The sequence below is a fragment of the Suillus bovinus genome, assembly GCF_016758785.1.
Source record: "Suillus bovinus strain UH-Sbo-P2 chromosome Unknown EDB93scaffold_53, whole genome shotgun sequence".
NCBI lineage: Eukaryota > Fungi > Basidiomycota > Agaricomycetes > Boletales > Suillaceae > Suillus > Suillus bovinus.
The window spans coordinates 226,058-247,562 of NW_024542109.1; the positions used below are offsets into that span (position 1 = coordinate 226,058).

A 21,505-nucleotide genomic window follows, 5' to 3' on the forward strand; every position below is an offset into this window, starting at 1 on the left:
ACCACAGTCTGGATGCAACATGTGGCTACAAGACTTAATCCAGCTTCCCTCCACCCTTCCACCTAGTGAGGATTCGGCAGATGCTCCTATAGCAGCAGGCGACATCGGTGAACCTCATGAGTCTTACCATGAACAAGTTGAAGGAGAGTACTTTGACAGAGGCAGAAATTGGAGCAAGGACTGTGAGGCTGAAGTAACCAACTATTTTCCTGAACCCCTGCTAGCCTTTGATGAGGGCTACACATTTCTGAGTTTGTTCGATGCTGATGAGAATAGCATCCATCGCAAAATGAACCTATACTATCCATTCAGCAGTTGGAAGAAATGGGAGATTGCAGCATGGCTTCTGCAGTTCGGGCCTGAGCATGGGAAAGATAGATTTGTTCCTGTCGCTGGAGATGGTAAGTTTCTTAATTTCAAACACATTAGGGCAGCTTAATTCAGGGAGCACTTAGATAAATGATTTGCCTTTATCATTCTGCTCAGCTAAAGAGTTATGCAGTCGAGCTGAAATGTTACCAGGCAGTCCACATTGGAAATCGCAAGTAATACATACATCCCATTCCACCAAGATGCTGGTTGTTCTCTACTGGCGAGATCCGCTCGAGTGCATCACCAGTATTTTCAACCATCCTTTATTTCACAACTCACAAAGTGTATGCCACATCGCAGAAGCTGTCTTGGGTATATACTGAGTGGATGACAGGGCAACATGCTTGGGACATGCAGGTGCATATTATATCCCTCTTGAGGTCATCAGCTCATGTATTCTTGAAGTCGGTGCTACCTCATGGTGCAACTCTCCTTGGTGTCATTCTATCCTCAGACAAGACATGTATCACCGCATTGACAGGCGATCGTGTCGCCCATCCACTACTGATCAGCCTCGCCAATATTCACATGAATAGGTAATTGAAATCATCTTTGAACACTTTCCTCCTCACTGTCCTGCTACCAGTCCCAAAATTCGTTTGTAAGAACAAACAGATGAAGGGCATGTTGCAGGATCGGCTCGTTCATCAGTGCTTGGATATAATACTAGAACCACTGAAGTTGGCTGCTTGACTGGGCATTATGATGTCAGATCCGATCGGATGCAGCCATTACTGCTTCACTCCACTTGCTAGTTACATTGCTGATACTCCGGAAGCGATGATGCTGGCATGCATTGGCGGAAAGACATCTCTAGTGACCATGGCCATGTACAAACAGTTCGGAGACGCCTTTCGCCATGAACCCTGGACAAAATCAACAACTCTTGCAAAGCTGGATATTGTACGCTCATGCGCTGATCCGCATAACCTCGAGGTGTTCTTCCGTGAAGCACAGAAGTTTTGCCTGAATGGCGTTGAGAAACCATTCTGGAGTGACTGGCCACTAGCCGAACCCTCCCATTTCTTCACACCTGAATCACTGCACCACATTCACAAGCAGTTTTACGACCATGATGCCAAATGGATTATCATTGCTGTGGGAGAGTCTGAGTTAGATTTTCGGTTCTCGGTTTTACAGCCTACTACAGGTTACCAGCATTTTCATGGAGGCATATCGAAGCTCAAACAAGTTACTGGCTGCTGTCATCGAGACATTCAGTGATCAATCATTGCACTCAGTGCAGATGCAATGCCTCCTGGTATCATGACTTCTGTACGTGCACTCATGCATTTCTGTTATCTTGTGCAATCGCCACACATTGATGATGATAATCTTGCCCACATCTCGGCTGCATTGGATGAGTTCCATGTGAATAAGCATGCAATCATCACTGCTGGGGTTTGCCATGGAAAAGGCAATACAACCATCGACAACTGGTACATACCCAAACTCAAGCTAATGCAGAACATCGTTCCTAGCATCTGTAGCTCTGGCATTATAGGTCAATGGTCTGCCAATGCCACGGAACATGCACACATCACGGAAGTCAAAAACCCTGCAAGATCAACCAACAACAATAATTACGCTCCGCAAATATGTTGTTATCTGGACCGCGCTGACAAGTGTAATAGGTTTGATCTTGCCATCGATCTTTTGGATGGCAAGCTGAGTGTTGAGGATCTGGAAGTTGTCTGAAAGGAACATGAAGATGATGACATTGATGAGGACGCAGATGTGGAGATTGTTGCTGTGGAGATTCCATCCAGCGCTCAGCAACCTGATCAGCCGCGTCCTATCACAGATTATTTCATGATCGCCAAAATGCTATAGCACAACAAAGCAGGATCAATACCCATCCCACTATGCTCTTTCGTTGTTGGGCGCACTGCCCTCCATCTTGCATATGATCCTTCTATTAGGAATATCAGTGTCGATGAAGTTGCCGTCACGTTCAACCTACCAGACCTTTGCCCAGCTATCGCTGATTTCCTTCACCGTGAGGAGACATCTGGACATCGTGTTCATGCAATCAGTGGTCCTCAAAGAGCTGGACCTGAAGCTGAACTTCCATTTGATAAGCTTCAAGTCTGGTTCAAAATATGTTTACAAGAAACGGACTTTCACAATGCCCATAAAATTCACCCAGCTCAAACATTAAACTGTGCACCACCTAGTGAGCCCTGGACTTCGGGCTGTTATGACACCGTCATTATCCAGACCAACACAGAGCAGTCATGGCCTACTTGTGGTCTTTCAGGTGTGCTTTCTGTCTCATTGTGATATCCACTATATACTAAAAAATGTGCACTGCAGGTCACTCGGTAGCCCAACTCAGACTTCTCATATGGCCTATTGGCAAAAGTGGTATTCCATGGTCTTGGGAAGATCAGTTCATCACCTATTTGCAACAATTTGATATCTCTAGTGAACGCGATCCAACTACTCAGCTACATGTGCTGAGAAGATCGAAGCGCTCTAATGGCAGTCGGATGGGGGACATCATTCCAGTTTCTCAGCTGAGAGCACCTGTCCATTTTGTCCCCCGCTTCAGCGCAACTGCAGATACACATTTTACTGCCTATAACAGCATGGAGCATGCATCTAAGTTTTGGCTAAACTATTTTTGGGACAAAAATAGCTTTTTTGCGCTGTCAGCTTAATTCATACCTGATAAGCAACACTTTCATGCACTAAAATATCAGTACCCACATAGAGATAGTACCTGTGTTGAAATGAGCCCTTTGTCCTCTCTTGCATGCAGTCATGTCACCAGCTTTGGAACACGAAAAAACTGTAGATTATGGGATGAAGCTCTCATTGCTGATGTCGGCACCCATGATTAATGATGTGCCTACACTGGACAAACTCACCGCTCTCAAACTCAATTGCTTAATCTTGCATGAACTGTCACCACAAAAAGATGATGCAGAGATTAGTTATGTGTTGTCGCAGATTTTTAGTTCATTTACCTTCCAACTTCCAGATGTCACAGAGCTACAGGTCCCATTACATAAAATTCGCTATCAGGATGACAGACTTCACAGAAAGTTTGCCACCACATGCGAAAATGACCTGGTTCACCTATACGACAAAGATGAATGCCAGTGGAACTGGCCGCTCCCAAAATCACACCACGATAATGATGAGCAGTGGCTGCTCCCTAGTGATGGGAGTCTTGGAGATTGGCAGGAGGAGAGTGCCATGGCAGATGTGGAGTCTGGAAGTGGAGGTGATGGCGGTTCATCTTTGGAAGAAGTACCTCTCTCTGGGTCACAGCCAGAAGATAGCGACTCGGACTTGGATACACCCTCACCACCATTCGAAGGAGTTTTTGTGATGTTCTTCAATGTTTTACGTTTTGTGCTTGCCCGAAAGGTGCCAAAGATTGTACAGGAGACCAACCCAGTCCCACGCCTGTGGAGTGCAGGAAACTCTACATGCCCTGTGAAAGATGAAGAAGTTTCACAAAAGCCTGACCTTGCGTTATTGGATGATGTTGAAGCTTGATGGGACACAATCAAGGCAGTTTGCAAGCTGACATTGCGACCATACTCAGCTACGGGCACAATAGGAAATACGCTGGACAACAAGGTGTTCCTTCTCTTCAGACGACAGCCTTGGAGATGGTTCATTTTACTTGTGTCCATGACCAAAGAGTATCGTAAACTTTGAGTTCATATGTACAACCACTCAGGTGCCATTGTAATGCCTCCAATTCACATTGAGACTCAGATCGAGGGGTCATACCCCAGGCACTCAAGTTTACCAAAGACAAGGTATGAAAAGATGTGTAAGAAATTGTTTGGAACACTGCAACCTGCCCAGCTTGAATGTGCATCGACTTTTCTCCGCCCCAGCGTAAACAGGTCACCCACACCAGACACGATGGAGGGTGTTGTCAAGAGCATCCTGTTACAAGAACATCTAGACGCTTGGGCCCCTACTATTTTTCTCCTTATCCTCCTTGTCTCCACCCTTGCATCACACCCTTACCCCAACCTTGCTCTTGTTATCCTCATCATCCTCGCATTCCCCTTCGCTCTCTACCTGTTGCTCCAGCAGAGCCAGTACATCTGGCCAGACCCTTTCTCTGACGAAGCATACCCATGCTCTGTTCCACCCCCTGACTGATCCTGTGGACAGTCCCCTTTGTCCTTACTGTCCGGATGGTAACCTATGATACGATGCACGCCGCATCCCCTTTACCCTGTTTCCTTTATTGATCTATGACTTGGTGCGCAGTCGCACATGTGTACTTATATTTAGTTCTGCAGTTGCACTATTGTGCCCCTGCACATTTTACTTCCTGTTCTGTTCTTTGACTCATTTCCTATCTGCATGTTCCAGTTCACCTATGACTCACCTCGAATGTGCCTTCCTTTTCTAGTATCACCCTTTGACCAGTTCCTTTTCTGGTAGTACGAGTTATCATCCACTAATACATGTCCTCTCCCTTATATAAACTCGCTACCATGTATCTAGTTCCTTAACTTGAATCTACTTGGTTCTTGACCTCCTACTCCTAACAAGAGTGATCCCTTCAGCCTAGCCAGCTGTCTATATTCTACTCTCTTATCTGCTCATCGTGGATAAGTCTTTAGTCTCAATCTTTACTCACCAACTTCATCATTGAGCAAAGCCCCTGTTACTAGTTGGACTCCCGTCCCTCTATTAATGCAGATCCTACGATTAACCTTCGGTGTCCTGCATGATGTGGGAATCATGCATGGACATGAATACTAGGTGACCCTCAAAAGACAAAGTCTGTTAGCTTAGTCCTCAGACTAGTCAACCCATACCTTGGTTTCAAACCATGGTTCATATTTCCAGTTTTCCCCAAGTTTCATGATCTGAATACGTTTTGACGGAAAAAGTCTAATGTGAGATGGGAATCACATTTAGACCTAGTTGATGTGAGAAGGGAAATGAAGGTTAAGGTATAGCCTTTCCTTTGGCTTATTCACTTTAGCTAGAGAAAACCATAGAGAAAAGTACAAAGCCTATAAAAAACCTATCCAAAAAGACCGTGTTTCAATTCCTGCCAACTGTCTTATTTTTGCTACCTATTTTTCTCTAGTGTTTCTTTACTTTACTTTTTCATTAGGATGCTTTGACTCACCTGACACTTCATAAAATTGTACCCATAGGGTATGATGTCATAATGATGTCATAAGACTCCGAAGATACTCCTGCAGGTATTCTGTTGAAAGATATTATGTCATCAAGCTCTAGATTATTTTACTCTACAATGACATCATTCATGATGTCATTTCCTTCTAGAATATTCTGCTCCACAATGACTCACTCTGACTCACTCATGGAAGGTTCTGGAATCTTTTGCTCCACAATGATGTCATAGCTCCATCTTTCACTTGTATTTTATTCTTTTATTGGGTTTGACCCAATATTTTGATTGGTCCTCCTTATTTTTTATTGTTTGTGAACCTAGGTTACTTTCCCACACAAAATGTATATAAGGAGAGCCCATTCTCCCCCCAAAAAAATATGATCTCCCATTTGTAGCTATCTGCCTATCAGATATTTCACTTGCAAAGTTAGTCCCTTTGAAGTGAGACAAGTGCAGGGAAAAGAATTCCCTTGAGATTATAAGTTTCTTACCTTAGAAACTTATTTAGTGCTATAGACCAAGCGTTCTTGGTCACATATATTGTCTTTGAGACCCCTTTGTCTCATTGCTCTGTGCCCTTTGACTAAGCGATCTTAGTCATCTATCATATTGTTGAGACCATGTCTCACTAGTTGTCCCATAGACCAAGCGATCTTGGTCAAGTTATAGTCCCCTTTGTTCAAGCGATCTTGAACATATATCGTATATTTGAGACCATTTGTCTCACAGTCAGGTGTCCATAGACCAAGCGATCTTGGTCATATTTCGTATATTTGAGACCACATCTCACTAGTTCCAGTATCCAAGTCCAGAGCCTAGAAGGAGATTTCCTAGGCAAATACATTCCAGAAACCGAATTACGTGTTTAGAAGCTTATTCCTAGACAAGAGATTTGAGTTTCAATAAAGAAAAGTAAAGCTCCGGCTAGGTTGATCTTTATAAAAAGATTAGTTTAGCGAGCCTCCCAAGAACTCACACGTTATCTACCATGAAATAGGAAAAGTCGTAGACCGTGTTAATCGAGGACTGGCAAGCAGTCTTATCCAAAGTGTAATTGTGGTGTCATTACATTTACACGACTTTATATAAGACCCTCGGTTATTAAGACATCGGGTGTCGTAAGTCTTGGCGGATACACTTATTGTCGAGCCCTGCTTGACATAAGCTACCCGATTTGGACATAGGTGTCAAATCTTACTTGCCCAGGGAGGTTGATCAAACGGGGCTTTATTGTTACAAGCTGTTGAACAGCCTTCAAGGTGCCATCCGCACACACATTTGTTTGGTGTTGAAGCCTCGTGCATGACCAGTTATATATGTTCTGGATGAAGGCAGAGTTGTTGGGTGCTATTTGGGATATCATCAGAAGTAAGTATATATTCAATACCCCCTCCCTCTTTTACATTCAACTGACCCAATCTTCCAGTTCAAAAGACAGCAGTGGAAGAAAAGGGTATTCTTCATCGTGATTGTAGTCTCAACAATTCGATGATTGAAGATGATGGTAACGGATCCCATGGAACCTTGATTGATTGGGAGTTCGCCAGTGTTTATCGCCCAGGGTCAAAAATACGCTAGAGGTGGGATGGTGAGTTTTATACTTTCCACAGCATGTATTCATCTGCTGATATCAACAATTAGGGCACAATGCCTTTCATGTCGCAGTCGCTCCTGTTCCAGCTCTCAGAGGCTGTTGATAGCATTGCAACACCTGAACGCAGCTTGAAGTGTACCCCGAATTCCCATGTGGTTCCAGCTCGCCTTATCATACACCACTATGAAGATGATCTCGAATCGGTCTTCTATGTCTTCATATAGATCTGTATTGGATACAGGGGTCCCCTTGGTGTCAAGTGTGTCCTTGATAGAAGATACAACTGGCTGGTGCACAAATGGTCCACCGTCACATTCAAGGCCTGCAACAACAAGAAGACTACATTCTTCTACCATTTGCACACACACAAATTCGAGGAGCAATTCCACCCCTATTTCAAAAACTTGTCCCGCTTGCGGTGGAATGGCATGATTTGATAAGGAACAAAGGACCATCGAATGCAGTCACTTTCCAGGAGGTCCTTGATTTGTTAGACAAGCACCTCACCTCACTTCCGAAGGAGCTTTCCCCTGAGCTTCTGTTCGCATGGAAAATCCTCAAAGGACTCCCACTGCCTGATATTCCTGTTCCTGCTGTGGATCCTGGAGTCAATGCTGAAAAAATGAAGCGAAAGTTGTCAGACAGTGATGTAGACCCACCCGATCCAATCACATCTCATGACATAACATATGGGGGTCGGATCTGGACAATGGAACCATACCACAGCCTAAACGCAACAGAACTACATAATCTTACTCATATGTTACGATGGCACACAATATTAATTTACAATCTCTTTCTTATCAGTCCTACATATTTGTCAGATTAAACAACCAGCCGAGTAAATTCCCACACGCTGTTCGAGTTACTTCATCACTCCACTCGTCGGACAACATAACACGGAGGAAAAGACGTATGCGAGTAGAGCATTTTCTCACTTGTTCTGACTCACCACCGCACACGAGGACTACCTTGAAGCTGCATCCCAGATCATATCGAGTCAGATCAGATAGAAAGGCCAGGTTTGAAAGGTAAGTTTTCGTGGATTATCACTTTGGGAGCTCATTGCATTCTTTGGTCATGCCTGATAGCCCGAAGAAAAAGTGGACCAAGCAGAAAGCTGCTGACAATCATCTCACAGGCATTAAGCCAAAGAGATCGCGAGCTCCCAACACAGACGACTCTCAACACCCTTGACGTTCAGGATGTCCAGGCGTGGGGAAGGGAGGCAGAAATGCTCAGCTAGAGTGACTAGACACTATCTTGGATGCTCCAACACAGACTAGCCAGCCCAAGGGCTCTCACTCCCTCGATCCAACTTTCCCAATAAATCCTGTCACTCCTGAACCGCCCTGCAAGGGTTGCGGAAAACGTTCAAAGGTAGATTTCATTTACTGTAGGTAACTGCACTAATTATTTTACAGAAAAACCAGCCCCCTCCCCCGTATGACATCTCGGAGCAACCGGTTCCAAACTCCATGATTCTCAATGCCATGACTCCAAATGCCATGACTCCCAATGCCAAGATTCCCAGACTGCGGCCTAAAAAAAAGGTGAGTTTTTGGCCCTGACTTATTAACGATTATAATATCCATTGCACAGACTGTTACTCCTTCCATGAGTGTGGAGACAGTGAGCAGCCAGCCCATTTTTTTACAATGCAAAGATGGCAGACAGTTTGGATTTTCTCAGCCCATTGTACCCCCTGGCACAGAACCTGACCTCCAGGCGTTAAACAACTCATTCATAGCTGCAGCTAAGGCAACACGTGTGGCTTCCAATGCCTCCCAACATCAGCTTCCTGTCAACGCTTCTAATACAGCTGGCAGTCATCTCGCCACTAGTGGTGGACCTTTACCACAGACAGCAGTCTCGAGAACGGCCTCAACTACCTCGGCAGACGCCTACTTTTACCATAGTTTGGACCCTGCCCTCCGGCAAACTGGATCCCAACTTAGGGAATCTAAAAGTTCTGACTCTAGCGAGGGTGACAGTTCCTCTGACGATGGTAGCGAAGACGAGCACATTGGTTGGGGGGCAGTTGGGGGGTGTCATAGTGTGCACCCTGGTGAGTTATTGCCCTCACAGCATCTGTGATCGCACTGATGAGTTCTAGGTTTTTCTGGGGAAGAGCAACCACCCCAACCTCAGGTTGTGTCTGCTCTTCCACCAGATTTTGAATTTCAATATTCATGCGACAAAGATGACCAAGTGGCTGAGAAAACATTGGCAGTCAATGACAACTCAAGCGATAGTAGTTCATTGATGGACAACAGGAATTCTCCTGAGGTATTAGCCCCTCCATTAATTGGATCACACTAATATTTTTCCTTTGAAGCCCAAAGATGTCTTAAAACTTCACCACAAGAAGAATGGCCATCCCCAGATGCCTGATCCTGAACTCTTAGATGTTCTCTGAAGCGCTGAGACAAACACCGGCAAGTCCAAGGCAAACACGCAGGCAGTTAAAGGTGCAGTAAAATCTAAGGAGGTTGAAGGGCCTAATGCTACCCAACTGGGTTGGTATGGTCCCCACTGGAGAAGCTTCCTCGAGGATGCCAAGGGAGGATGCCGTGTGCAGCAAGCATTAGAAAACCCCTTCCAAAATCTCGTCAACGATCTGCCAGTCTCTATCACAGAATCTCTTTCAGCATTGCTAATACAATGGCTCAAAAATGGCGGACAAGTTGAAGCTGGTATGTTGTTGTTTCCCTTGAGATATCATACTAATCCAGGACATCTACCAGATGTGTGGCCTGCTCACAAGCCCAACATGGCGAGGCTGGTGTGTATCTCTCTTGTCGTGCGCCTCATCCCTTATGTCGTTTCTAGTTATATGATGATTTAGCAATGTGGCATTCTGACCTCAAGAAGATTGCTATTGCCATCACACCTTCTGTGTATAATCTTGTCCCCCTGGCCACCATTCCCATCCAGGAGCACGCAGCTTGGGTTGAAAACGCCACTACTGATTTGCTGGATGATTCCATGTTTCTTCGTGATGGAGTGGATGAATTTGGGAAAACCAAGAACTTTGCTCACCCTGAACTTTGTGAGGCCGCCATACTTTTCCTGTATACTGGGTCCTATCATATTGCTCACAGGCAGCCTGATATATTTCGGAAGGAGACACCATTGGCCTGCTTAGCTCTCATCTGCACAACAGTATTTTCTTGGTACTGGTGCACTACTGATTTGCTGATACTTTTTTTCAGTTCAATTGTGTCTTTGATGGTCTCATTAAGAATGGAAATGGAAAATCTTTTCCGAAGTTCACTGCTAAGGAGTACGAGCCCATTTATAAAGCAATGCTCAAGCTTCTTGAAGATGTCATGAGAGACCCCTACCATGGTCCAAGGCTGGCGCAACAGCTTCGTGCATGGGCCGAAGCTGGATGGTAAATCGACCCTTTTTACAATGTTCGGCACTGACAAATTTCATAAGGACAGAGTCCTGTAAGCTCAACGGTGTTGACCCATTGAAGTGCTGCCACCTGTGCATCCAGCTTGATTGAGTACCGTAGTCACCGCGCATACTATCCTCGTATATCATTTTTCTATTTTTGTTTGCTGTCATGTAGTCATGTGATTCAATCTATTGTTGATCATATGCTATTCTTAGATTGGAGGTCCAATAAGCGTGATTTCTGCGCAGGTTTGTGAGTCTCTGTACAGAGAAAAATGATGCTATTGGGTATGTGCTGGGTGGGTCTGTGAGTGTATGTACAGATGTACACAAACAAAGGTGCTACTGTGGTGAGCTAGCTAGTAGGGTCTAAGCTGTGTGTCTGGTGTGCTGTGTAGGTCTGTGTAGGTCTGTCCAGATTGTGGGAATTTACTGATGCGCTATATGCATTATATATCATATTAGGGACACTCAAAGTTTGGGGCGCACATTTTGCCCATGCCCACCGCCCACACCTATGACCCCTTCGCACAAAACACACCCTACCTAAAACGTAGTTTGCACATTACCTAATATCGACCTTGCTGAAAAATAATCACTCAATACTTTACACTTTGTTGTCGTTGTGACTCCGTTGTTGTCTGCTTCATGATGGGGAAGAAGAACACCGGAGTCGCGATTCCCTGAAATCGAATGGACAGCCGATGTAATCTGGCAACTGCTGACCCAAATATTAGAGTTGTCGGAGAACAGAGTGGTGCTGCTGGGGAAGCGCAAGAAGGGCGAGGTAAGCAAATCCAAATGGCACAAGGGTACAAGACTGATATGATGACTTGCAGAGAACATCAGGGCGACAGCAAAGTCACCGTTTACCAGCGCATGGGGGCCGCAATATTCCCACAGTTGCATAGCTTGAATGCTGTTGCCGTTGGAGACCGTGTCAAACGGAAATACTGAGCAGTAAGTCTGCCACATCTTTTGTTTTCTGAAGCTCATACAGTTCTCACAGCCTGACAAAGAAATACAAAGAGCTGGCTCGCCGACTTCGGACAACAGGTGAAGGCATCCAAGCTGATGCAGATGGCAATCTGTCTGATGGTGACAATGAATATTTCGAGTGTTACGTTCCTGCTTCTGGACCGAACGAGACAACTACTTCATCACAAAAATTGCGCAACTGAGAGATTACCTGATATGGATGATAGTGTGGCTGAACATATGACCAAACAAGTCCGTGTGATGTCATCAACACCCCGACGCAACATTTGAATGCAGCAATTAACTCAGAATGAGACCTCCCACCTCGCGATACTATCATAACAACATTAAGTAGATGATTATTGTATCTACATGACATATCCTAGATACTAAAATATGTACACAATGTTGTATAGGTACTGTAATCAAAGTCTTTGCACAACATACAATGAAAATGAAAATTTGATGCGCTGAGCATTCAATCGATCGAGAAGCGTGCTAAATACATCAAAGTGCGCCATATCCTTCCTCTGCAAGCACGTCATCATCGAGCTCCTCTCCTTTGTCAGCCATGACTCTACCCTCGTCATCACCTTCTTCATCACTGCTCTCGCTGTCAGCATTGTCATCCTCGATATCCTGCCACTCCTCCACTGTATCAGCCACATCTGATACGTCGGCAATGATTTCTTCAAGCTGATCACCCTCTTCCAGTTCTTCGGCTCCATGTTTCTCATGTTGGAGAATATCGTCCCAGTCTCTGGTAGCTTTATGGCCGATTCCACCACCACGAAACCTCATGAACATGTCTCGATCGACAAATCTATATACATGATGTAGATATATCAGCCTTAGTTGCAAGAATAAATAAAAAACAAATGCGCACATGTTCACATATTGAAAACGGCAGTCAGACTCAGGATCTTGAGGATCCGAATGATGTTGAAAACTGGGAATCAGATGAACCCCACGAACAATGGAGTCTGGATCCAAGAATCCATATGCGTCAGGACTGTCTTCATTGAAGAATTCAAGGCGCCGGAGGCGTTTTGCAGCCCAACCTGCAGGTGAACTATCCCGTCTGAACCATTGGACAAATAAGAAGTCCATCCGAGTTGGGTGTGAGTATGTCTGAGTGTCGTCCTTGCGGTATTCAACATTGATATGAAAGATCCTGATCACATGGGCATACCAGTATGGATGAATCTTCTCATCTTCGTGGGAGAGAAGCATAATGTCGGCACGAGTACAGGGATTGATGGTGTCCTGTTCGCGTCGTAGATCGTAGGTTGTATAGTTGATGCGCAAGATACTGTGATGGTATATCTTGTTGTCTGTGAATAGAACCGAGGTGCGATCAGCATCAGAGAAGTCATGCTCATCTCCGTCATATGCAAAATTGCGAAGTCGAGCAAGGAGATGGTCCTTGAGTCATGGAATAAACTCCTAAGAAAATACAATGAGAATGTGAATACACATGTATGAAAATAGCTTACCTCAATTGCAAGATCAGGCAAATCTCCAATGTCTCTGCGCTCGATTAACCAAGAGGTGATGTCGTCATTTGTGCGAGCATATGTTGCAATTGAATAATGATCCGAAGGAGACATTCGGGTGCATCGTGGTCTCAGAATCTGCTTTGCTGCAAGGGCAGCAATCACCTTCTCAATTAGGTGTTCCCATGCTTCTTGAGAAGTCATGCTGGATAGGGTTTGATCCGTCTTCTTGGCTGTGCGAGGGTATCGGCGCTTTGATCGACGGTGCTCGAGTTCTCCCTGTATAATATTAGATATTGTATGAATAACATTATGAAGAGATCACTTACTGGTTGTGTTGAATAGCTATCTGAAGTACCAACTTGCCGGATAGTATTTGGGTAATCAGCGAGCGCGTGATATTTGTAGGTGAAAAGATTTAAGGTTTTCACATTTGGGTTAGACTTCTGCAATGTGTTTGCAGAACCCACTTGTTTTGATGCCAATGCAGCCTCACGGCGTCCACGTGCAGCGTACTCGTTTGGAAGTTCAGTTGTGTGATAGTACGCACAAACAGTGCATTGAAATTTGCGAACTGATTGTCCGAGGATCACAATGACAGAGTCGAAGAATGCGAGAGTGTCAGTCCGTATGTACACGAAGTTTTGCGTAAGCATGCCAGGTAGCGAGGTTGAAAAGGAGGTCAAGAACAACTATATCATGTTCAGGAGGGAGTAGTCCTTCGAATACTGGGATAGCGCACTTGAAATGAAAGCCCATCAAATTCTGATCTGAATGTCTGATCAGATCGATCTTACCTGCAACATGTCTTCGAAATCACAGGGCTGCCAGACGCTTCATCGCAGATGCATTTTTATGGAAACGTCTGATCGTTCCCCTGCCAAATGTAGGAACTTGACGGTACCTGTATATAGTCTTATAAGTGTTGTGTTACTGTGGCGAAAAACACTATGACTTACCTGAAATTGAGATCTTTGACTACTGTACCACCCTGCAGCAAGAAGAATGCACATCAGATGTATGAAAATAGCTTTCCACACACCCAACTCGAACTTGTGAAGCAAGTCCATGACAAACATTGAAAAAAAATTGAATGTATATTTGAGGAACCGTATAGAGAATGTGTTCTGATATGAAGTATTGAGGTATATATATAAGATTCATACATAAATTACTTACCTGAGTTGGAACTAGTGACTCGTCTTGTAAAATCCTCTTGATGTGTTGGCCGTTGATACCAACACCACGTTTAAAAATGAGCCTGCAGGCTTTTTCAATTTTGCGATGACGTCATTCGTCATCGACACGCTGAGTTGCTTGGCACTTCTCAAGATCAATCTTCAGTCCCATATTGGGTGTCTTCTTTCTTGACAAGGCAGCGGGGGCAAGGACATTCGCCGAGAAATTTGATGCAAGCAAGTAGAATCCTGTAACAATAGACATAGAATGTGACACAAGTATAAGAATTAAAATCAAAACACGTACTTTTCAGGATAGTCTGCGGAGTAAGTAAAGAAGCGGGGGAAAACACATCGAGTGATACCATCACCACATTGAATGACAATACCATTTTTGTAGGCGTCCATGAATTTTTCATCCAGTAAAAGCGCCCATATGGCTTGCATGAGCTCATGTTTGCAGTGAGTATAGACATCACTGGATGATGCCTCACCGAAGAGACGGCCATAACGGTCTTGGAAGTCATCAGGAAGCTTAATACATCAGAATGAGTATAATCAAATTAATAGATCACGGATGTAACTTACATTAGGAATATATGCAACATGATGACAGGCGGACACTGTTGGCTTGCCTTGCATGTACTTAGATTGATTGCCAAAACAGAGGTAGAAGGGCCAGAGAGACGCATCTCCGAAGCTGGCAAGATGAGTGCTGTCAGACCACATCATCAGCAAGGCTACAACTCGCTCGAGATTATCACCTGGATCTCGGGGAAGTGCATTAATCTCCTCGTAGGCTTCCAGAAAAGAAGGTGAGGAATACACCTCGCTGTAGACATTTATAACATGACCTTCGGAGATCTTCCATTGCTGACGGAAAGGCATTAAATGAAATGTCAATATGATCTTGTCCTCAAAGATGGATATAATAATGTCAGTGAGGGAGCGGTGATGAACACCCAGAATCTCCAATTCTGGGGCTTCTTCTTCAGATGTGAATGTGACCTTTTCTTTAGGCAGGCGTATTTTTACTGAGGAGCAGCGCCAGCCATTCTCCACACGGAATGGGTTAGATCTGTCTTGAAATATGCATTCATAAGCTTCTTCTTACGCACATCATCAAAGACACGCATGTCTTTTCTCTCATATTCATCGTTATCTAGAAACAACCATGTGAGGTGTTTTATTTCGGCACTCGATTTGGAGTTCATGCCAGAATACTGCCAGCACATTAGAAGACCTGCAGTTGGGCTGCTGAATGGGGAGAAGATATCTTCAGGCCGAATGTCTTGGGAGGGAAGTCCGGAAACAATCTGAGATCTCTCCAGATGAGGGTTGTGCCGTGTTTCGAAGGTTGGAGCATCAGCGATCACATCAAGGCCTTCGAAGGGTATGAGAGTCGGTTGTTGTGCATAGACACGGAAAAGACCCAGTGCATCCGGTGCAGTCTGGTAGGGTACAAGTAAGGGCTGGTCGTCAGGGAGGTCGTTGATGGCTCGATTGGGGGGGCTGTCTGGCGGAGGGGGTATATGTGGGAGATCAGTAGGTCCAGCTGGGACAAAGTCTGCATAACGAGCAGGCATGCAGATTCGTCGGCCAGAACGGGCAGAGGTAATGGCAGCTGCAGTCAGGGATAGGTGGGATTGGGAGCTCCGGTTCTGGAATGACGGTGTTAGAAGGTCCTGTGATATTTTCATCCTTGTAGAGTAATATTAGTCCAATTGATCATAAATTTCATATGACATACCTTGTGTACATCAAACCATCGATCATTGTCAATGATGTCGACATCCATCTGTTCAGCTAGACTTGGAGACAACCTACGAGGACCACGACTCGCATTGCTGCCTTTTGGTGAGGCAGACTCACCATGAGCACGTTTCTTCTTGTTCTGCTGACGTCTTTGCTTTTCCAGGCGGCGCTGCTGTTTATAGACATCAGCATCAAGGTTTTTGCTGGCATCACACCGAGCCTCATAGTTGCTGAGGCTTTTCTGAGTCATGAAGGCCTTTGAACAGCCGAGGCAGGTGAAGTCGTCCATGGGATGCAGACTTGAGCACAGTATGAACACGAGGATTTATATTATAGCATATAGTCAACATATGTCATAAGAAACTCAAGGACTTAGCAGGAATAAGTAGATCTAAGATACTGCAACTCTTCTCCGAAATGTCCAACTCCTTCCCTGCAATGTTGGATCGTGTGTTGAGCTATCACTGCCGGTTTGATGTCAGCTAGAACAACAGGAAAAAGATTCAATAGATGCACCTATTACAACCTGTGAATTGAAGGAATCAGTGAATCAGTCTAACTCCCTGCCTACAAAGCTATCATCATGCACCTGCACCCAATCTGCAAATAGGGTGGATCCCCAAATGGTACAGGTCACCTGCAAGTGGGGTCTATATATCAGAACAACATCTGAAAACAAACGAGATAGTAATTAGGACTTCCGTACCTTTGATGTGACGCCCAGCCCTGAACTCCAGCGTGCTTTGGATGCCGCTAGCCTGAGAATGACAGGCTTTTCTGAGTGGTGAAAGCCTTCAAACAGCCGAGGCAAGTGAGGTCATCCATGGGATGCAGACTCGAGCACAGTATGAACACGAGGAAGGCAGTGCATGATCATGATCGTCAACCGGATATGATGAACTTGAAGAAGATGATCCAAAATGTTCAAAGTTCGACTGAGCGGTAAAACAGTGGGAATTAAGTCACGTGCTTGATTATCTGAGATTGCAATCCCCATATGTTGATCACTGCAACTCTATCTTCCACTATTATCACCACATTGCAACTATGCCGCACAAACACTCCAGATCCCCCTATTCTTCGGATAGTGGTAGCAGCAGTGATTCATCGATCTCATTGATGGAGCGCACATATGTTCGCCCCAAGAAGTCTTCCAAACAATGTGGGCACTCGAGCAAAGGTGATCAGAAGGCAAAGTAAGTTCCATATTCAAATTCATTACACCGAGATACTATAGATTACTGATATTGAACAGGAAAGCCAAGGTGAACAATGACTCGAATCTCGAAGTTCCGGAAGAGTTTCTTGCGGCAGCACGTGCAATGGCACGTTGTGTCGATTTGTTTTGCAATATGGAGAAACTCTTAAGGGTAGGTGCTCTCCTGCAGCAAGAGCAAGCCACGGAGAATGGAGAACTTGAAGAGTCCGAGGCCGAGCATGAGTCCCGGAAGAAAAGACTTTTGAAACTGTAAGTCCCACTTTTGGTGTTTCGAGCCTACACTCAGATCTGCCTTTTTTAGTTCAACTAATACCATCGATCGGTACGAGTGCAGCTATCAACAGTTGCTTCAATTGGCTCTGGGACTCAGATCACTCATCACTGATCGTGTCAAGTCTCAGGAACTCGGTCATATCACGCGAAAGGTGAGTATATGCTACCTATATGCGCATATACTGTGTACTGATATACTATTTAGATGAATGCTATCATCAGTGGGACACGTTCAGATGACGCAACTCGCTTGAAGGTTCAAATTGGGCACTATGCGGCCCCTGAACTGTTGAAAGAGGCTTTAAAGCCGACTATCTACAATGGCAGCTCACTGTCAAGGGCGCATATGGGCATCAACCACCCTGTGCTGGCTTCCTTCCTTTGTCCTATATCGGCACTTAAAGACTTCAATAAAGATCCTGCACAGTAAGTACTCTATTAGTTCTAGGTTTGTCACTGATGTTCTGTGTCTTAGGGCTTGAAAAGTGGATGGAGATAGGACGGATTCGCATGACTGCGATCGATTTCCCAGTGTTTCTATGGGCCGGCAATCCACCTGCCAGCAACTACAACGAGGATGCCATGCACGAGGGCCTGTTCCAGGGCTATTTCCTCGAGCGTGTAAGTGTTTAGTTGATGACATATGTTTTTATCTCACTAACATTCTGAATCACTAGATAATGTGTCATATTTTTACAGGTCCATCTACTGCATTAGGTGACAACTCGCGCGCTACGCATTCATGCAACACGTCCCTGCATGATATGACTACCGTTGAAGCGGAGCATATAGCATATGCTTGCGTTCAGGTGAGTTTTCTTTTCATTCACATACTTAATACATCTGAATTATTGGTTTAATGTACTAGGCACGCTTCGCCATCAGCAACAAGAACAAATGGTCCGAGGCAGACGGCGAGTTCAATAACCGAGCCTTCTACTACAATATCATCGACTTCATTCGCGAGTGCGAGGACAGAGATTGGGCGGAGGGACTTCTCAAATGGTGGAACAGGTATGTTTTTTTTTCACATTTTACCTAACTAATTACTTTTGCCTTAAGGGCATTGTTCAAGAATGAAAACGAATGCGAAGGTGGAATGGCCATAACCGACGACAACGGACCAGGCAACATGGCTGGATCTTCCTCGGCTCCGGTCAATGGTCTGGCCAAGATGCGAGCGCAGATGGCCGCTCGCGCAAGTGCAGCCAAACGACCTGCAGCACCTGAACCTCAACCTGCGGCAGCGCCCAAAATGCCCGGACCTACCATCCCTACACCACCTCAAAGTTCTGTCACCCCGGATCCAGAACCTCCTTCAATGTCGATCAATCGATCTCCCAGGCCCCAATTGGCGAACTGCCCCTGGCCCATCAAAGTCGCCTGCGCCCTAGTGAACTGACGCCAAACTAAGCTCTGTCTGATGGCGATGACATCAGTACCATCAGAAAGGGCAAGAAGAAAACACCAGGTCATCCCAAACTGTATGGCACGCAGGAACTAGATCAGTATGTTTACAATATTTGTGATCGATTCATCAGAACTTTCATCTAATTACTCGCTCCAGGCTCTATTACGCTTCCTTCTCATCAAGGAAGAAGCCCCATCGCTCTGGACTCGGCGGCGATCGCTCTGGACTTGGCGACCGCTTCTCGAATCTTTTTCAAATTGGACTTTGCCTCATTCTCGCACTGGGATTTTTGATGTTGTGTTCTCGTTACTTCTGACATTGCTTTGCATGTTTTCTCTCATTCAGTGACACCCTGCTAGTGCAGCAGGTTCTTTACATTGCAGCGCCTTACAATACTTTGTACTATCATGATGACAATTAATATTTGACTTTAACTGAATATCTCTGTGTGATTCACAATGTCTGAATAATCTAATTGGGATAATAATCTATTTGCCTAGAACACGTCGTACACGCTACGTCCATTGGAAATTTCAGGTTCCAAGTCTGCTCAGACATACTAAACCCTAACCCTGATATTGCTGACAGTGTCGACACCATATATATACCTATATATTGTTAGGTCTAGTATGAGCAATTTTTGTGATGTTTGAGGGCACAGTCAATATAGGGGAAATTTGAAGCATGTTGGTAAAACGGTCATGGTCAGATGGACTTTTGACATATTCCCAAGCAAGGTGTAAACTACCAGCTTTTGTGATGGGGGATCGTCCTTGTAGGCAGCGAGTTTGCCGGATGGCGAGAATGCAAGATATGTCACAGTGTAGCTGCTGTGCTTCTTCTTCTACAGTCTCTGCAGGGTGAAATAGGATACGAAGGACCATAAGTATGAGGTATGAGTGTAGGTATTGCTCATGCAATGTGTGACGAGCCATCTGTGATATGTTTATCGTACAGGCCTTCAATGACTTCATGCTGCGTTAGCATTGTATTATATAATACGGATATGTACAAAACGGGATGGTGTTGCAACGCTGGGGGGTCATAGGCGTGGGCGGTGGGCATGGGCGAAATGTGCGCCCCGAACTTTGAGCGTCCCTATTAGGGACGTTCAAAGTTGGGCGCCCACGCCCACTGCCCACGCCCATGACCCCTTCGCCCACGCGTCGTCACCTAAAATGTAGTTTGCATAATTAGATAATACAAAGTAATTCTGAAAATTTATTGGTTTGTTACCTTCACTCACCATCAATCAGATCTGCGCATATGGCGAAGAAGAAGGATAACGGCGTCACAATCCTGGAGATTGTCTGGACTGATGACTTGGTCTGGCAGCTATTGGCGCAGATTGAACTATCGGAGAACAGAGTCGTGCTTCTAGGCAAACGGAAGAAGGGCAAGGTAAGTGAGTCAAAGTTGTCATATATGATATGAGATATGATGTTTCTGTGTCAGAACACGTCAGGTGATAGCAAAGTGACGGTGTATCAGCGCATGGCGGCTGCCGTTTTCCTGCAATTGCACAGCCAGAATGCTGTCACAATGGGGGACCGAGTCAAACGAAAGTATGAGTAGTGAGTGCTGTGCTTTTCTCACTATTTTTCAGCTTACAATTCTGCTCAGCTTAACAAAAAAATACAAGGTGCATGCTCGACGTCTCCGAACAACTGGTGAAGGGGTCCAATCTGATGCGAATGGCAATGTCTCTGACAATGAATTTTTCGAATGCTATGTCCCTGCTGATGGACCCAACACAACCACAACTCCGAAAGCACAGTGTATTTGGGGTATGTTACTTATTTTCCGCCAGAATAATTCTAACATGACACAGATGAGATTGTTGAGCAATTCAAATTCTTTCCTGTTCTTCATCGAATCTTATCCTCTCGTCTGAATGTCACTCCAATAGCCATCACCACTGGTATCGGCCCGCATGGCAGGAAGACTGTGCACTACCAGCCTCCAAGTGATGACGAAGGGCCAGAACTTGCATCGGAGAATTTTTCGCAGATCCAGAGCCTCCACACAGCCCTTCAGAACGAGGCTGCACACCGTGGAATCTCCCCATCTTTTGAGTCTCCTTTCGATACTATTGTAGATCCTTCTGACTATTCTCAACCTCTTTATGATGTCGACGACAAGGAGAATGATCCTCCCCCATCTTCGCAGTCAACCCCTACCCCAACAACTAAGCGAGCCCCGAAATCTTCGTCAATGTTACAAGACAGTCTCACCAAAGCGAGACAACGGATCTCCAAGGTGCCGAAGAAGCGTACCCTTGATGAGACACTCATTGACATGCAGAAGTACATTTTATTTATTTATATTTCAATTAACCTTACTCATATATATAAGGGCCAGTTTAGATGCTATTAATGCTCGTGCTACAGCAGAGAGGCAGCTTCAAGAACGCCAATTGCTGCTCAAAGAGTTCGAGGCTGGTATTTGGAATATTGACGAGTATCGTGAAAAGCTCCATGAATTGATGCATGACAAGGCTGAGCCTGTGAAGTGTGCTCGTTACTCTCCAGATTGGCCAGATTGGGATTAGGGTATTTCTTTGACGAGTCTCGGTATAATTTCTGCCTTCGCCTCTTGATAATTTTTTTTGCCTTATGGTTAACTTCTAGTCACTCCTTAACACCTTTCTATTATATATACTTGTTAATAGTAGTTCAACAAATACTTCTGTT

General features: G+C 45.0%; 6 protein-coding genes across 6 annotated transcripts; all 6 read left to right on the top strand.

The window, feature by feature from the left end:
- Nucleotides 1-1,065: 1,065 nt before the first annotated feature.
- On the top strand, nt 1,066-1,596 carry EDB93DRAFT_1090202 (uncharacterized protein; the record flags this gene model as incomplete). Its single annotated transcript, XM_041446260.1, has 1 exon — nt 1,066-1,596. A coding segment is annotated over one exon (531 nt), but the record flags the coding sequence as incomplete, so codon positions are not given.
- Nucleotides 1,597-1,623: 27 nt separating this feature from the next.
- Nucleotides 1,624-3,035, top strand: EDB93DRAFT_1253055 (uncharacterized protein; the record flags this gene model as incomplete). The annotated part of the gene is made up of 4 exons (XM_041453379.1): nt 1,624-2,044; nt 2,084-2,164; nt 2,216-2,632; nt 2,689-3,035. The coding sequence occupies 4 exons, from the start codon at nt 1,624-1,626 to the stop codon at nt 3,033-3,035; spliced, it is 1,266 nt and encodes a 421-aa protein (XP_041305051.1).
- Nucleotides 3,036-3,138: 103 nt separating this feature from the next.
- Nucleotides 3,139-3,882, top strand: EDB93DRAFT_1253056 (uncharacterized protein; the record flags this gene model as incomplete). The annotated part of the gene is made up of 1 exon (XM_041453380.1): nt 3,139-3,882. One exon carries the CDS (start codon nt 3,139-3,141, stop codon nt 3,880-3,882), a length of 744 nt encoding a protein of 247 aa, XP_041305052.1.
- Nucleotides 3,883-6,819: 2,937 nt separating this feature from the next.
- Nucleotides 6,820-7,321, top strand: EDB93DRAFT_1253058 (uncharacterized protein; the record flags this gene model as incomplete). The annotated part of the gene is made up of 4 exons (XM_041453381.1): nt 6,820-6,871; nt 6,930-7,007; nt 7,051-7,091; nt 7,145-7,321. The coding sequence occupies 4 exons, from the start codon at nt 6,820-6,822 to the stop codon at nt 7,319-7,321; spliced, it is 348 nt and encodes a 115-aa protein (XP_041305053.1).
- Nucleotides 7,322-7,395: 74 nt separating this feature from the next.
- On the top strand, nt 7,396-10,498 carry EDB93DRAFT_1253059 (uncharacterized protein; the record flags this gene model as incomplete). Its single annotated transcript, XM_041453382.1, has 10 exons — nt 7,396-7,792; nt 8,353-8,477; nt 8,522-8,650; nt 8,700-9,165; nt 9,214-9,386; nt 9,436-9,507; nt 9,559-9,793; nt 9,845-9,882; nt 9,930-10,262; nt 10,313-10,498. 10 exons carry the CDS (start codon nt 7,396-7,398, stop codon nt 10,496-10,498), a joined length of 2,154 nt encoding a protein of 717 aa, XP_041305054.1.
- Nucleotides 10,499-16,956: 6,458 nt separating this feature from the next.
- Nucleotides 16,957-18,803, top strand: EDB93DRAFT_1106122 (uncharacterized protein; the record flags this gene model as incomplete). Its single annotated transcript, XM_041447577.1, has 9 exons — nt 16,957-17,105; nt 17,165-17,377; nt 17,430-17,553; nt 17,607-17,765; nt 17,806-17,827; nt 17,877-18,022; nt 18,079-18,210; nt 18,270-18,415; nt 18,464-18,803. The coding sequence occupies 9 exons, from the start codon at nt 16,957-16,959 to the stop codon at nt 18,801-18,803; spliced, it is 1,431 nt and encodes a 476-aa protein (XP_041305055.1).
- Nucleotides 18,804-21,505: the final 2,702 nt, after the last annotated feature.